This window comes from Schistocerca serialis, chromosome 5 (assembly GCF_023864345.2).
Source record: "Schistocerca serialis cubense isolate TAMUIC-IGC-003099 chromosome 5, iqSchSeri2.2, whole genome shotgun sequence".
Classification (NCBI taxonomy): domain Eukaryota; kingdom Metazoa; phylum Arthropoda; class Insecta; order Orthoptera; family Acrididae; genus Schistocerca; species Schistocerca serialis.
The window spans coordinates 838,775,970-838,792,507 of record NC_064642.1 but is presented as its reverse complement, the minus strand read 5'-3'; the positions used below and the strand labels follow the sequence as shown (position 1 = coordinate 838,792,507).

General features: G+C 42.9%; 1 protein-coding gene across 1 annotated transcript in view; it reads left to right on the top strand.

Moving 5' to 3' along the window:
- Positions 1-16,538, top strand: part of LOC126482264 (molybdenum cofactor biosynthesis protein 1-like) — an 81,660-nt gene that overhangs the window by 44,698 nt on the left and 20,424 nt on the right. The window contains exon 7 of the mRNA XM_050106245.1: positions 11,311-11,396. Within this exon, the coding sequence (XP_049962202.1) occupies positions 11,311-11,396 (86 nt within the window). The remainder of the gene's footprint in view (positions 1-11,310; positions 11,397-16,538) is intronic.

Sequence of the window (16,538 nt, the reverse complement as noted above, 5' to 3'; positions counted from 1 at the left end):
TTGTGGTGAAAGACTGGATATTGGAACTTCTGTTAGGCTGCCCAGTATTAGTTAACTTGGTAGTAAAGGAGCAAGTTTGCAAGGGCAGATAACTGTTTGGCTACGTAAAATAGAGTGGGAGTATGGAAAAGCTAGTCCAAGATAGGATGAAAAAGATAACAGCAACTTAAAAAATGAATTGATAAGTTACCATGAACCCCATTCCAATCTAGTGAATCCAGTGGTTGACAATATCTTGTGACATTCGCCTATAAGGCTCAAACAATAATTGCTAAATAAAATTACAAAATGTTGACAAGACTGTATCTAAGCTGTCACTCTCTTTTGAAACAAGGGTGTTTAAACCAAGAAACACGCAGGAAAGCAGGGACAACTCGCACACTAGAGGAGGATGGGAAGTATCATTGAAGGAGTGAGCATAAACCGTGTGGAATGTGTGTGGTACAAGTAATAGTAAAAAAAAAAAAAAAAAAAAAAAAAAAACGAAGAAGAGGAAGAGGAAAAGTCTTGATCTGGAAACAAGGGAATAAAAATTTGCCATGTGAAGGGACAATATGATACTGTGCTGATGAGTGTGTACAAGTGGTGATATACAATATACATAGATAAAGGAACTCTGCATTGGGCCCAGAAGACCACGCAATGCTCTTCGAGAGATGTCCTCTACTATAAATCTATGGAGAGTTAGGGGGTCAGTATACAACTCTCCAGGCTGTTATCAACTTCCAGAAGTTGAAGACACTACTTCTCACTTGAGTATCTCCTCAGCTGGAACTACAAGCAGAGTGTACCCTATTCCAGTCTGTCCACCGAGCAGAATTTCCCGGCTCTACAAGGAATTGAACCTGATCGCTTTCTATGGCACGCCTGTGGCATACTGACTGTGTGGCTGTGGCAAGAGTCATAATATACACTTGTGAACAATTGAGTTATAACTATTCTGTTTATTGGGGAGAGAGTATGTATATAGCCACTGTGAATGAAACAGTTTAGTGTATCATAACTGTAATGTATTCAGACCTCGTACTTGTTGTGTGAGAGCGCAGTGTCTTAGACACTTGTAGTGTTTGTCTTAGCATGTACTAACCGGTGTGCCTTACTTTCTAGTATTTTTAATTGTATATCATTACTGGTGCCTCTGGCACTTTTGTGTTGCAATAGCAATAGCTTGCAATAGCAAACATTGAGTCAACCATGGTTTTTGGATTAGAAGTAGAGGTCAGCTGGGTTGACATTGGGAATAGAGTGATGGGAAGTGGACAATAAGCAGTTATATCGAAGGGTGCATTATTTGATATGTTAAGGTTAATTACAAAATGTGAATTGGAGAATTTTTCACGTTGAGCAGAAGTAACTTTACAGGACCAGGTGTCAAATTACACATGATCAGTGTGAATCCCTATAGTCAGCATGAATACTGGCACACAGAATAATTTATAGGTAGCCTTGCTGTATATAAAAAATCAGATTTGTGCTGAACTGTCATGAACAAACTGTCACTTCTCTGGAATAAATAGACTCTGATTTGTTAATTACATCTGTGTAAATGAAAAATATAGGAAAACATAGATTGCTGCTTACTGTAAAGGAGACATGTTACATTGTAGACAGGCACAATTAAAAAGGCACTTACACAAAGCTTTCGGCCACAGCCTTCATCAGCAAAAGAGATACAGAGAAACACACACATTCATACACACAGGCAAGCACATGTCACACACATATGACTGCCAACTCCAGCAGCTTGCCCCTAGCTGCTGGACTTGGCAGTTTTTTTTCTCTGTGTGTGTGCAGGGAAAGATAGATCACTATTTACCATAAAGAAAACAAAGTTGCACCAGGCACAACACACAAGCAATCATTACGTATCCTGTTTCAGACCTCACGCCCTCCTTTTTTAACTTAGCGCGTGCCTTTCGGCTTCCTCTCATTGTGTCTAGGCTGTCTTGTCTAGACACAACAATTTTTGGCGACAAGTCAACGGAAAGGGTCTTGTTCTTTCAAATTGCTTACATTTACTTGTGTCATGGCTTCGCCAGATGTACTGTCCGAATTTTATCACTTGCAGAATCAGCAGACGCAGGCGTTATTGGATGCCCTTGGACGGCTCGTCCAGGGTCAACGTGAACTGCACAACGATGCGGCAGCCACCGCTCTACTACTACCGCAGCCACAACTCGCAGTTGCATCGCCTTTTAGGCCGTTTGACCCAGCTAAGGAAACATGGACGGAGTGGTCATGCCAGTTTGGATTTCATCTCGCCGCCTACAGAATTCAAGGTAACGAGCGGCAGCCTCATTTATTGGCATGTGTAGGGGTGCAAACGTACCGTGTGATAGTGAAATTATTTCCCCAATGCGACGTAGCAACTCTGTCCTACGAAGAACTTTTGTCTGCTTTAGATGCCTATTTCAAGGAAACAGTTAATGTAGTTGCAAAAAGGTATACGTTCTTTCGTACAAAACGTACGGCCGGTCAAACTAATAGGGAGTGGGTTGCAACATTGCAAGGCCTACAAGGGATTGTGCTTTTGAGTGTGAATGTGGACTCCCTTATTCAGATACAATGGTCCGTGATGCAATTGCACAGAACGTTTCTGATGTTCGTATATGGGAACAGATTTTGAAACTAGTTAATCCCTCCCTTCAGCAAGTGATAGACATATTAGATAGACAAGACACACTTCACTTTGCTCAGGAATCATTTGCAACTTCGCCAGCCGTGTGTAACATTAACCAGCCCGCCGGGCGCGCTGCACGGCCCGGTAAACTGCCCTCGCGCACGTCCACGCAGCTGCCACTACGCTCTAAACCAGGTGTGCCGCGACAGCATACAACTGCAGTAAAATCATGCCCGCGGTGTGCTACTAGACATTCGCGTGAAAATTGCCCGTCACGCCAAGCTATTTGCTTTTTCTGTAATAAGAAAGGACATGTTCAAAGTGTTTGCCAGAAAAAGCTCAGATCAGACAATCACAACCATTCCAGGCCTTTTGCTTCGCGCCGGAATCGAACCAAGGACACTCAGGCTCGTGGACCTTCGCCCATGGACATTCATGTAGTGAATTCCACCCCGTCCAGTGCCACTTTCTCAAACAGTGACAGTGTTCGTCCCACACAAAGTGTGCGTCGACGTCGCCGGAAATCACGTCAATTAGCAAGTAATGCTGTACCTGTATCAGTTCAAATTGCACGAGACAGTTGCTCTTGTCGTCAGCAGGACAATAAACTTTTTGTAGATTTGGATTTTAATGGAATGGTCATACCATTCCAGCTCAATACCGGAGCTGCAGTTTCGTTGCTCAATCACGACACGTACAAACAACTGGGCAAACCTCCGTTGCATGCCGCAAATGTTAAGTTAAATAGTTATTCAGGTCAGAATATCCTCTGTGTTAGGACAGTGCAGCCTTCTTGCAACATACAAGGGACAAACAAAACTTGTCTCATTTTACGTTCTTCGTTCTTCTACTGCAGTGAACTTGTTTGGTTTCGATTTACTTCAGTTGTTTAACATGTCTATAGTAAATCAGGTCCTATCAGTGAATCAGACTGTGCCTTCAGACAGTGTTTCTCGTCTGTGTGAAGAATTTGCAGACATTTTTGCGCTGGGCTTAGGTTGCGCTAAAAACTATGAAGCACATTTGGAACTGAAAGTCAACGGGCAACCGAAATTTTTCAGAGCGTGCAATGTTCCTCACGCATTGCATGATGAGGTTGCAAGAATATTACACAATTTAGAATCACAAGGTGTAATTGAACGTGTGCAGGCTTCTCTCTGGGCCTCACCATTAGTAATTTTGCCCAAACCTTCCGGAAAACTGAGACTTTGTGTGGACTTCAAGGCCACTGTGAATCCACAACTAGTGTTTGCAACTTTTCCATTACCCCGCCTGGAAGATCTTTTTGACAAACTGTGCCCGGGTAAATATTTTTCAAAGTTGGACGTCACAGATGCGTACTTCCAAATACCAGTGGACGAAGAATCCCAGCGCGTCTTGGTGGTTAACACGCATCTTGGTTTGTACCGATTCAAAAGACTGCCATTCGGGTGTGCATCCGCCCCTGCATTGTTTCAGCAATATTTACAAACTGTTTGTGCATCAGTCCCAACTGCTGCGAACTATCTGGACGATATTGTGATCTCCGGAAAGACAGCAGACGAGCATTTAGCACACCTACGAACATTATTTCAGGTATTGCGACAAAATGGTCTTCGCTTGCGGAAGGACAAATGTGTGTTTTTTGCTCGTGACTTACCATACCTGGGACATGTCATCAATGCCCAAGGCATACATCCGAGTCCAGAGCACCTCCGTGCCATACAAGACTTGCCTTTGCCGCAGAATTTGAAGCAGCTACAGAGTGTGTTGGGTAAAATTAACTATTATCATCGCTTTCTGCGCAATGCCTCTTCCATTTCAGCTACGATTCATAGCTTACGCCGTAAGGGTGTTCCGTTCGTCTGGACGACGGAATGCGAACGCGCCTTTCGCCAGTTGAAATCGGCGTTGCTTTCTAATACTTGCCTTACACCATTCAATCCCCAGAAACCCCTTTTGTTGATGGTAGATGCATCGCATTTCGGGATCGGTGCTGTGCTTGCGCACAAAGATGGGTCGCATGATCGCCCTATTGCCTTTGCATCCAAATTGCTCTCGTCTGCGCAAAGAAATTATTCACAGATAGAGAAAGAAGCTTTGGCTCTCGTGTTTGGTGTTACTAAGTTCCATGATTTCTTGTATGGTCGTCACTTTACCATCATCACAGACCACAAACCTTTGATGTCGCTTTTTCATCCGAACAAGCCTGTACCTCCGCGTACAGCGCAGAAATTCATTCGCTGGTCTATTTTCCTCTCGCAGTACCGCTACGATATCTTGTATCGGTCCACTGCTAAGCACGGAAACGCCGATGCGTTGTCCCGTTTGCCTGTTGCTGAGGATAGAGCATTCGATTCTTCTGAACTTGCTTGCATGTTCATTGATTCGGAAACCGATGACGTGGTCGACTCGTTTCCGATTGATTTTCGTCGTGTAGCTACAGCCACAGCTGCTGACCCGGTCCTTGCTACCGTTTTGCATTTTGTTGCTACGCAATGGCCTTTGTCAAAGTCTCGGATCGAGGATCCGTTGGTTTGCTGATTTTTTGCTCACAAGGAGAGACTTTTTGTTCGACGCGGTGTTTTGTTGTTGCGTTCTGATAATGATCAGTCCAGAATCGTGGTCCCACGTTCGTTACAGTCCTCTGTTTTACGGCTTCTTCACCGAGGACATTGGGGTATAGTGCAAACGAAACAACTTCCTCGTCAGCACTGTACTTGGTTCGGAATCGATGCTGCGATTACGAATATGTGTTCTTCTTGCGTGGCGTGTGCCAAAGAACAATCCGCACTGCCGCGGAAAGTCTTTGCATGGCCAAAAGCCACTTCCCCTTGGCAACGCTTGCACATCGATTTTGCTGGTCCATTCTGGTATGCTCGGTGGTTTGTTCTGGTAGATGCCTTCAGTAATTTTCCTTTTGTTGTCCGGATGTCTTCCACGACATCAACTGCCACCATCCAAGCGTTGTCTGCATCTTTTGCATTGAAGGTCTTCCGCAGACTATTGTTTCCGACAATGGCTCACAATTCATGTCCGCAGAATTTCAGTCATTCTGCCAGGCCAATGGTATTCAACATCTGACATCCGCGCCGTTTTCGCCTCAGTCAAACGGTGCCGCTGAACGATTGGTCCGGACTTTCAAGTCACAGATGTTGAAGTTGAAAGAGTCGCATTCTCGGGAGGACGCGTTGTTGCTCATTTTGTCTTTGTATCGCTCTCAGCCCCGAGATGGTCGCTCGCCAGCTGAGTTGCTCCACAGTCGTCCTCATCGAACCTTGATGTCTTTGCTGCACCCGCCGCATCAGGTTCCTGTGCAGCGGCAGACTTCTGCTTTTGCTCCAGGCGACATTGTATTTTATCGCAACTATCGAGGTTCACGGCGTTGGCTCGCAGTGCACATTCTTTGCTGCCTCGGCCGCGTGATGTATTTGGTTTTGGGGGCCTCTGGTGAGGTGCGTCGGCATCTCAATCAGCTGCACCTCTGTCGTCGCACGGGTTCTGCCGCTCCCCGTCTGCTTTCAGTGACGGTGCCATCCGGTCAGCGCCCTGGGGACCCATCTACTGGCTCGCCTCATCCCCAGGTGTTACCAACGATGCCTTCCATTTTGCCCCATGGCGACGCGCCGCTGCCGCCTCCGCCGCCGCCGCCTGTCCAGCTGGTGCCGCCCGCAGTGGACGCTTCGCTGCAGCCACCAAGCGCCTCCCTGGGTCACACGCCGCCGATCGCTTCCCGTGACCAGCTGTCCTCCGCCATGGAACTCTTGCCCGCTCCGGACCACATGGCGTCTTCGCGCGTCGGGTACCCCGACGCAATGGAGGTCGACCCTTCGGCCTCTCCTGTCTCTTTACGGGCACATACACCGCATGTTGACGTGCACCCTGGACTAGGTTTTCAGGTGTTTCCTAGCTCCCCTTGGACCGAATGGCCGCGTGCGGGTGGCACAGCCTCGCCTGTTGTTAGGCTCCCCACCTCATCGCATACGTCAACATGGGGTTCTCCCCACGGCGGGCGGAAGCCTTATAACACGACCATTCGCCGATTTGCAGGGGAGGAATGTGGTGTCACCACCAGACACCACACTTGCTAGGTGGTAGCTTTAAATTGGCCAGGGTCCATTAGTACATGTCGGACCCGCGTGTCGCCACTGTGTGATTGCAGACCGAGCGCCACCACAAGGCAGGTCTCGAGATACGGACTAGCACTCACCCCAGTTGTACGGACGACTTTGCTAGCGACTACATGGACGAAGCATTGCTCATTAGCCGAGCCGATAGTTAGAATAGCCTTCAGCTAAGTCAATGGCTACGACCTAGCAAGGCGCCATTAGTAACATTGCATGTATATAAAGAGTCTCACTTGTATCACCACAATCTCCAGATGTACCAAAAGGATGGATTAAAGTTAAGTATTCCAGAAGCTACGTACTTTTCTTTATAGCATTCATTATGTATCCTGTTTCAGACCTCACGCCCTCCTTTTTTAACTTAGAGCATGCCTTTCGGCTTCCTCTCATTGTGTCTAGGCTGTCTTGTCTAGACACAACATGAAGCATGCAGGAAGGTCGTCTGTCTGATGATTTGCGGTACATATTGCCAAGGTGGCAGGGAGCAAAATAAGGAGTGATCAAAAAACTTCCATTTTAAGGCTGCATAGTTCAGATCAGATCAGTATGCCACACACACACACACACACACACACACACACACACACACACACACACACACACAAACACACACACACACATATCCATCCACACATATACCCTGCTTGTGTCTGTATATGTGCGGATGGATATATGTGTGTGTGTGTGTGCGAGTGTATACCTGTCCTTTTTCCCCCCTAAGGTAAGTCTTTCCACTCCCAGGATTGGAATGACTCCTTACCCTCTCCCTTAAAACCCACATCCTTTCGTCTTTCCCTCTCCTTCCCTCTTTGCTGATGAAGCAACTGTGGGTTGCGAAAGCTTGAATTTTGTGTGTGTGTTTGTTTGTGTGTCTATCAACATACCAATGCTTTCGTTTGGTAAGTTACATCATCTTTGTTTTTAGATATATTTTTCCCATTTGGAATGTTTCCCTGTATTATGTTATATATCAGTGCTTTCCTCTCCCACAACTATCCTGCAGACCTTGTCCACAAACAGATCTCCCAAGCAATACATTCCTCCCCACCCAACAACAATGGTACTACCCCCAGACCACACAGAAGCATCCCCCTTGTCACCCAATATTATCCTGGCCTCGAATACATCAACTAATTACTCCGCCAGGGATATGACTTTCTCAAGTCAAGCCCTGAAATGAGATCATCCCTTGACAATATTCTCCCCACACCACCCAGAGTTGCCTTTTGCCAACCCCCTAACCTCCGTATCATCCTTGTCAAACCCTACAATATTCCCAGACCACCTTCTCTACCCAGTGGTTCCTACCCCTGTAACCGACCCCGATGCAAAACCTGAATCCACTTTCCCTTCTTCCCCTTTTTTCCCCTCTCTCCTCCCTGATGAAGGAACGAAGTTCCGAAAGCTAGGATACGTCAATTTTCTGTTCTGTTTTGTGTATGTATCGGCTGTACTGAGCTGAGGTAAGTACTGGCCAGGCCCTCTATCTCTTTGTTAGTATTTGTTTCATATATATAAACACACACACGCACACACACACACACACACACACACACACACACACACACACAGACAGGGTGATGCGTATTAACATTTAAAAACCTCCAAAGCACTGTAGATGACCCTGAGACAAGTAATTTAATACAAGACACATGGGATCACAAATGTTGGATACGATACAAATGTTGGGAAATGTGTCAAAAGTGAATGATAAATGTCACCAGATGATGTACCTTGTCATGCTTGCAGTGGTAGAGCCTCTCGGTCTGTCACACTTGATCATCCCAACCCAAGTCAAGTATTCATATCATTGTGGCTACGGACACACATGTGCGACTTTAGTGATGGCGTTCAGGATTTGAGTCTTGCATCTGGCAGGCAGTATTTTTTCATTGTGTTTAACAATTATGTATTTATATTGAAGTTTATTATTTTATTTACCGATCTTGCAGTTTCCTTGATTTCTTGCAAAGTACAGTAGAAATCAAAACCTACCGTATTGCATAAAAAGTAGATGAGTATAAACTTCAGAATAGCATCATTGCCATTAAATGACCTATGTTTTCTTTACTAACTAATGTCTGTAAACAAAAAGAGGACAGAAGCAAAAAACACAAAATCAGAACTGCTTTTGCTTGATTACAGCAGGGACAGTAATTTTGTAACATCTACATTTACAACAGATCATATTTACAAAATGTTTTCGAAATTTGCTCTGTTTGCTCAAATGAAAGTATTGCACTGCTCAATCATTCCTTTACACTCAACCCCGACTGCTGCACATGCTGTGGGGTATGTCATCTGGTTATGTCATATGTTCAGTGTTTCTCGCCAATTTTTGGGGTATTTTGAAATGTACAAAAAGGCAAATGCAGAAAATTATCACATTTGGCTGCACATTACCTGCGTCACAGAAAAATAATGTATACGAATCTTCTCAGATTTTCCACTGAATAACTTTGTGCAAGCCTCACAATATTTCAGCAACACAACTGTTCGTCATCTTCAGGTAGTGGTGGGTCCTGTCATCACTGCTGCAAGATGTGACTGGTGATATTTGCACAGCAGAATTGAAATTTGTCAGGCTAGAAGCAGGAGTACGAAGGCACTCCCAGTTGGATGGAAATGCCATTCATAGTAGCCTTCTGCTTATGTGTTGTGGGCAATGACTGCACTTCTGGACACTCGTGTGGTTAAACGCTGAATTAACTCTCTGCAAGGTGCTGCATCAGGTCATACATCGGAGGATCTGGTTTCTACTGTTTTAATTTCATGGCAGTCAGTGCTGGATTCTGGGCAGTGCTTAGTCAAAATTCCATATTCCTGTTGGTAAGATTGCCCACCGTATGGATACATGCCTCATTCTTAAAAACACAATCCTAGAGTGATGATCCTGAGAATAAAATTTCAGTCCTCTTGGGAAACATGTGGTGCCCTGTATTCAGGCAGTGCTCTGCTACCACTAATTTACTGGGTGGCATTTTTGTCAGCGCTGTTGAACACAGTGTTCTTGCACAATGTGAGGTGTCTGCCCTATATAAGATTTCCCATAATGGCATCAGATCTTATATATGATCTGTGTTTTCTAAGGTCAAGATTGTCTTTAACTGAACACAAACAATTCCTTAGTTTTGCTGGTAGACAAAAAACACACTTGATTCTGTTTCTCTTAGTGATTCTTTCTATTTTTGAAAACATGCCGCTGAAATATGGTAGGAAAGCCATTTGCAGTGCTTGTCTAAGTAACTTCATTTACATCCCTACACTGAACTTGCTTTGCTCAGAACACATTGCAAATCTGTTTACAAGAATAAACATTCTGCTGGAACACTGTTCTTAGGTGTTACAGTTCACCAGGCAGACTGTCGGTATCTGAGAACACGTGTGCTCTATGTGCCAGGGAGTGTAAGACACCACCACATTGTGCAGGGTGACGGCAACTTTTGGACCGCAAATATAACTCTGCGTGTATCAGTTTGCAGTAGAGACTAAGCCCCAGTGTTCTGTCAGCTTTTCTTCTAACCGTGACATCCAGGAATGGTAAGCTGCTATCTTTTTGTACTTCCACAGTGAACTGAATATTTAGATGGACCGAGTGCAAATGCTGCAGGAACATAGGTAGTGTCTGTATTATGTGGGCCACACCACAAATGTCTCTTCAGCATTCTGCCAGAAGGAGGAATGTTGGATATTTACTAAGGGAAATACAGGATCTCCCATGGGAACACTGTCCACTTGATTAAAGTAGTTGGTGTTACATAAGAAATAGGATGAGGTATGCACATTTTTAAACAGCACCACAATTTCTTTCTCAAACTTGCTGCTAATAACCTCTAATGAGGGCTGCAGGGCACTTTTGTAAGTAATGATATAACATTTGAGCTAACTAAAAGATCTGAAAGTTCTAGTTTAAGCATTTTCAGGTATTCTATGAAATCCTCTGAATTCTAAATATGATGGTCATAGTCATCCACATGATAAATTTCAAAGCTGTCATGTGGAAATTGCCAGTTCCATCTTGCAGCAGTGATGGTGGAAATCACCATCACCTGAAGATGCCAAAACGTTGTGTCACTGAAATATTGAGGGAGGGACTTGCATAATGTTATCTGGTGGGGAACCCAAAGTGTTTTTGCAACAGATCTATCAGGCAAGCCTGAAAAGCCACATATACTCCAAGCAGTAAGTACCTATTGTAAAATGGTCACATTAGTGAGCTTCGCAATTAATTAACAGTTTATCAATAAATTTGGCTTCATTTTGCAAGAAATTGTGCTGTGTTCCACTACTCCCTCTTCAACAAAACTAATGTCAGTTTCTGCTCCACCTCTTCAGCCCGAGATCCTATGTATACTCTTGAGCATTTGTGTAAGATACCTGTTTATTTATAAAAATAAAAGTAACTTCTATCATGACTTTCCCATTTTTGTCCAGTGGGTTTGTTATCCTGCTGTTGCCTACTGCAGACTACAAGATTACTGTTGAAGATTTCTGCAAAGTTTTTCTTCCTTTTTAGTGTACCAACATTTCACTGTGTGGTGTTGGCCTGGTACTGTTTAACGGGTGTTTTAACTGTTGTTTCAGAGATGCAATACGAAGCAAATGCAGTGAGGATGACTTGCTTGCCATGATTGGGGCAGCAGTGAGAAGAAAGAAGAAACAACATGCAGGTAAGATACATTACAGCAAATGTAACTCTATAGATAGAAAGAAAATTTCTGCTTAACAAGTCATAGCAAACATAAGAGCAAAACAGAACGAAAAACAACAGTGATAGAACCTGAGTTTTTTGTGTAAAATTGGATTTAATTTTTTATTTAGTATTCATTCTGATTAATGCCCATTGGTCAACAGTACATTTCAGCCCTAGAATTTGGTTCTGCAAGGTCCACCAGATAACCATATATGGCTGTTGTAACTCCTTTATTGGACTTCAGAAGTTTTCCAGCAACAAATCTTTTTTTTTTCTTTCTTTCTTTTTTTTTTCTTTTTTTAAAAATAGCTAAAATGCAGAAAACATCATAAAGGAAACACTCACAGAAAAGCGTCAGTGTCCTTGAAACAATGGAAACTCCAGTAGGAATATCAACAATGTTGGAAAAGACAGATTACTACTTACTGATGAAGGCTGTGGCTGAAAGCTTTGTGTAAGTTTCTTTTAATTCTGCCCATCTGCAGCCTAAGGTATCTTCTTTATGGTAAGTAACAGTCTGTCTTTTCCTTCATTATTCATTAGTGTTCTTTGTTTTTATTGCTGTTTAGCAAGCATCGTGTGGTACATAAGGGATGTGAATAGCGTCAGATGTTGAATCATCACTCTGGAGGATATGAAGGTGCTGCATATTGGTGTGAGACAGCATTATCTGATGAGAGTTTGAAAGAAACCTCATTGTGGATGTCCATTTGGTCGCCTGGTTAAACCTTGCAACATCTGTATTTTTGGAGTATTTGGATCTGACAGTGGCCTGATGTTGGAAAGTAAGGGCATACTCATCATCAATCTTCCAGTTGACTACATCAGACCGCTACAAGGGAGCATCACTGTGTAGTGTACTGAGTACATTGTAATCTGTTCATGTCTGTGACTGCCATCTGAGAACAAGTACAGTAAACTCTCGTGCAGCTACACTTTTGGCTAGCTAGATTGACGCTTGACAAGTTTCAATTTGCATGCACCTGGAGCCAAGCATTTGCTAGTGTTTTTTGGCAATCTACTGCTAATCAGTGCACTGGTGCTTGTCAAAAGTCCAAGTATCATCAATTCGTGCGTGTGTTGGTTGAAGCTCTAGTGTGTTTCTTATTCGTATGCCACTGCCATCTATTGGAACTCCTTGGAAGTACAGTACATACAGTATTGTTCTATGCAGCGCAACGTAGCCCTGTCGAAACCGACAATTAGAGTGCGCCGCCTAACACTTTCCACTTGTTGTCGGTACACCAAAGCTGAGTGTTTAACAGTGAACGTACAACACCCTGTTGTGTTGCCACGTGGGCTTGGGTAGAACAGAGGAAATGGCATAGATGTATCGAATGCTTTCATTTGATGGCTGCCACAGCCTGGTTTCAAAAATCAAAAGTTTGTCTAGTGCATCTCGAGTGTTGTCAAGTTTTGCATCTGTGTGTTTCTGATTTGAGGTTTTGTGCTCCCACTATGTGCCTTAAAGTGTCCAGAGATAAAAGGGGCCAAAAACCATAAAGGACTCAGTCGAGTGTCTGTAAAAAGAACACTGAACGTGACTACGGGCACAAAACATAAAACGAATGTGATCTTGTTGGAAAAAGAGCTTCACACTTTGCAGAGAATTGATGCTGGTGAGCCACCCACAAAAGTTGCTGCAGAGTAGGAGTACAATTACTGATCGGAAGACAAATCGATCAGGAATTGAAAAATTTTGTTCCATCCAAGCATTGGGCAGCACAGTGAAATCTTGAAAAACAATGAGAAAAGGTGCACATCCTCAGTTAGAAGAGGCATTATTTTTGTGGCACGAATAAATAAGAGCCAAAGATGTGTCAGTTTCACGTCCTCTACTTTGTCAAAATGAGCTGATGAGCTGATTGAAGGAAAGAAGCAAGAATTCCTCGGAAGTAATGGCCGGCAGGATTGTTTCAAGAAGCGGCATGGCATTCATGAAATTGCCATCAGTGCCAAATCATTATCTGGGGATGAAGCTGCTACGCTGATTTTAAGAAGAAACTGCACACAATCATTGACAAAGGAGGTTATACTGGCAATCAACTTTACAAATGTGATGAGACTGAGTTGAATTACAAAATGCTGCCAACGAAAACCCTTGCCTCTAAAGAAGAAGAAATGGCTTCCGGGTACAAAAAAATCAAAGAAAGATTTACTGTCCTCACTTGCAGGAATGCCACTGGCAATCATAAACTGTGTCTTACTTTAATTGGCAAATCCAAAACACCAAGAGCATTTAGACACCAACCAACCAGCTTTGCCACTGAGGTACACGAATCAGTCTTAAGGCATGTATGAACAGTGCCATCTTCAGAGAGTGGTTCCAGGCAGAGTTTGTTCCAGCTGTAGTAAATTACATGGAAGGAAAAGGACTTCCTTGAAAAGCGCTACTTCTTGTGGATAATGCTCCTTATCACCCAGGTGATCTGCAAGATGGGGATATCAAAGTTGTATTTCTCCCACAAAATGTCACATCTCTATGTCAACCGATGGACCAAGGTATTCTTGAGGCGATAGAAAAACATTACAGACGCAAGATGCTGGAATACTTAATAGGTGTGATTGATGCTGCAGATGATTTTGTGGAAGCTCTTAAAAAAATCGATGTTTTAAGTGTCATTCATTGATTGCTGAAGCTTGGAATCTAATTCCTCCAGTTCCTCTTGTTAGGTCTTGGAAAAAACTCTTAGATCGTAAGGCAACCTAAGTGGTGGGAAGGAGGAGGCAACACCGAAACTCAAGCTGACATAATTTTGGTGAATTTACTGGAGAAGCTGGTTGTAAAGACACACACTTCGAAGACATTGAAGAGTGGATGGAAAATGGCATTTTTTCATGTGACTGAGGATGAAATCGTCCAAATTGTGACCGATCATAAAGCGTTAGAAGACTATGTTTCTGATGATGAATCAGAGAAAAATATTCCTCACACATTCTGTTACGAAGTGATCCAAACTGCCCTGGAGTACATCAGCCAACAGGAGGAGACGATTTATCCTGAAATAGTTTGATTTCAATGTTGGAGATGTATTGTTGCAGCAATAGTTTCTCAAGCAAAAAAACAAAAAAAAAGACATTCGTGACTTCGTTACCAAAAAATAAACTCTAATGAAGCATCCTAGAACTTCTATGTCCATAACTTAAAAGGTTTCTTTTTTTTAATTTTCTTGAAAGTTCCTCTAGACAGACTTTTCGTTCCTTTGAGTAATCTCTAGATTTGTTTCACAATTTTGTTCAGTAGTTTATTTTTTATTCAAAAGAGCAGGTAATAAAATTAAAACTCCTGTTTTTTCCTGCTGCCAAATAAGGGAGATTTTTTTCTGTAAGAATGCAAAATAAACGAGCTTTGTTATACAGCATTTAAAAACTTTGAGTTTTCAATCATAGTTTGGTGCCTTTTTAACATGTCAACACAATTTTTTCAGTAAAAAAGTACAGGGTTATTTGCAACCGTATCAGAAACGTTTTACATACCCTACGCACGTTTTACGATCGTATTTCGCAATATTGACACAATTTGTAGTGTTCACATGTGAAAACAGGGGGACTTTGATTTATCTGAAATTTTCGTTATCGGAACCGGCCACCGTCCTGATCATTTCGGATAAACAGGAGTTCACTGTAATAGACTCCTTGCAACATGCTGTGTCATACAGCTAGGAGCAGCCAGACTATGGCATTGCCATCCTGCACATAGGCTGCCATTAACACTTAAGCAAATGACTGCATGCGAAGTGGTGCCATGATCGAGAAGTATGGACTGCTAATGAATGGTGTCACATTATGTTCACTAATGAGTCCCAGTCCTGCACTGCTCCAAATGACTATCGTGGAGAAGTTTGACAGTGACCCGGGGAGATTGGGAGAGGTCCCATTCTTCCACATTTTTGGGGGGGGGGGGGTCACAAAGGAGTCCCATGGTGTGGGGAGCCATTGGGTATGACTTCAAGTCACGGCTTGTAATGGCCGAGGGAACTCTGATGGTACAGCAGTGTGTAATAGTATTGTGGTGCTATTTTTCAACAGGCCAGTGCTTGTCCACATGTAGTATGTGTCTCTTTAAATTGTCTGTGTGATGTTGATATACTCCTGTGGCCAGCAAAATCCCCACATCTGTCCCCGATAGAACATTATGGGACCAACATGGACGTCAACTCCGTCCCACTGCCTGTATCCATGATTGCAATGTCCAGTTACAACAGTTGTGGATCACCTTTCTCAGGAGGGTATGCAGCAGCTTTACGACATCCTCCCGCACTGTCCAGGCCAGACAGGGTGCATTGCTGTATTGATAAGTGGGCTCAAACTGATAAGTTCTGTGTAAATTTGACTCTGTTTTGTTATCACTGAAATAACATCACATATCCTCTAAATTCGCTATGTTTCAATTTGTTTTCTCCCCACCTTCTGAGTGTCTCACTTTTTTTCAAGCAGTGTAATTTAAGACAGACATAAGAATATGAAAATGGGATGGCATATCACATTGCTATTCAACTATGCCCCTAAGAAAATGGTAAGGTAATGGAGAAGAGCAGGTGCACTATTACACTGACTAGAACGTAAACTTAAAGATAGAATTATATTGTGTAACCTATACCGATGACATAATACTAATTGACAAAAACATTACTGATGTGCTAAAGCAATTTGAAATATTAAGGGAGCAAGCTAGGAAAATTGGACTACTAATTTCACCTGGAGAAAAAATTCTTGGCTGATACCAAAATGGCACTAGTTGAACTTATATAGGCAACAACATAGTATTTGGTGTTAAAGAGTTTAAATAATTAGGTGAAAAAGACCACTGAACATCATAATGAAAAGAAGGCCATAGAATACAGACTTCAGAAAATACAAACTGTCTCTCAGTTAACTAAAAGTATTTTTCCTGGAACTTTAAAATCTAACATTGTACAACAGTGATCAAATTAGAATTTCTTTATGCATGAGAGAGACTCTTTGTCCAACACAAGACATGAAAACAGCAAACTGAATTAGAAGAATGTAAAATTGTAGTAAAAATCTTAGGCCCAAGAATAAAAGATGGAACACATCACACAGAACCCAGCGTGAAATCTCCATCAAATTCCTAAAAAACTCTTGTTACAATGTGTCT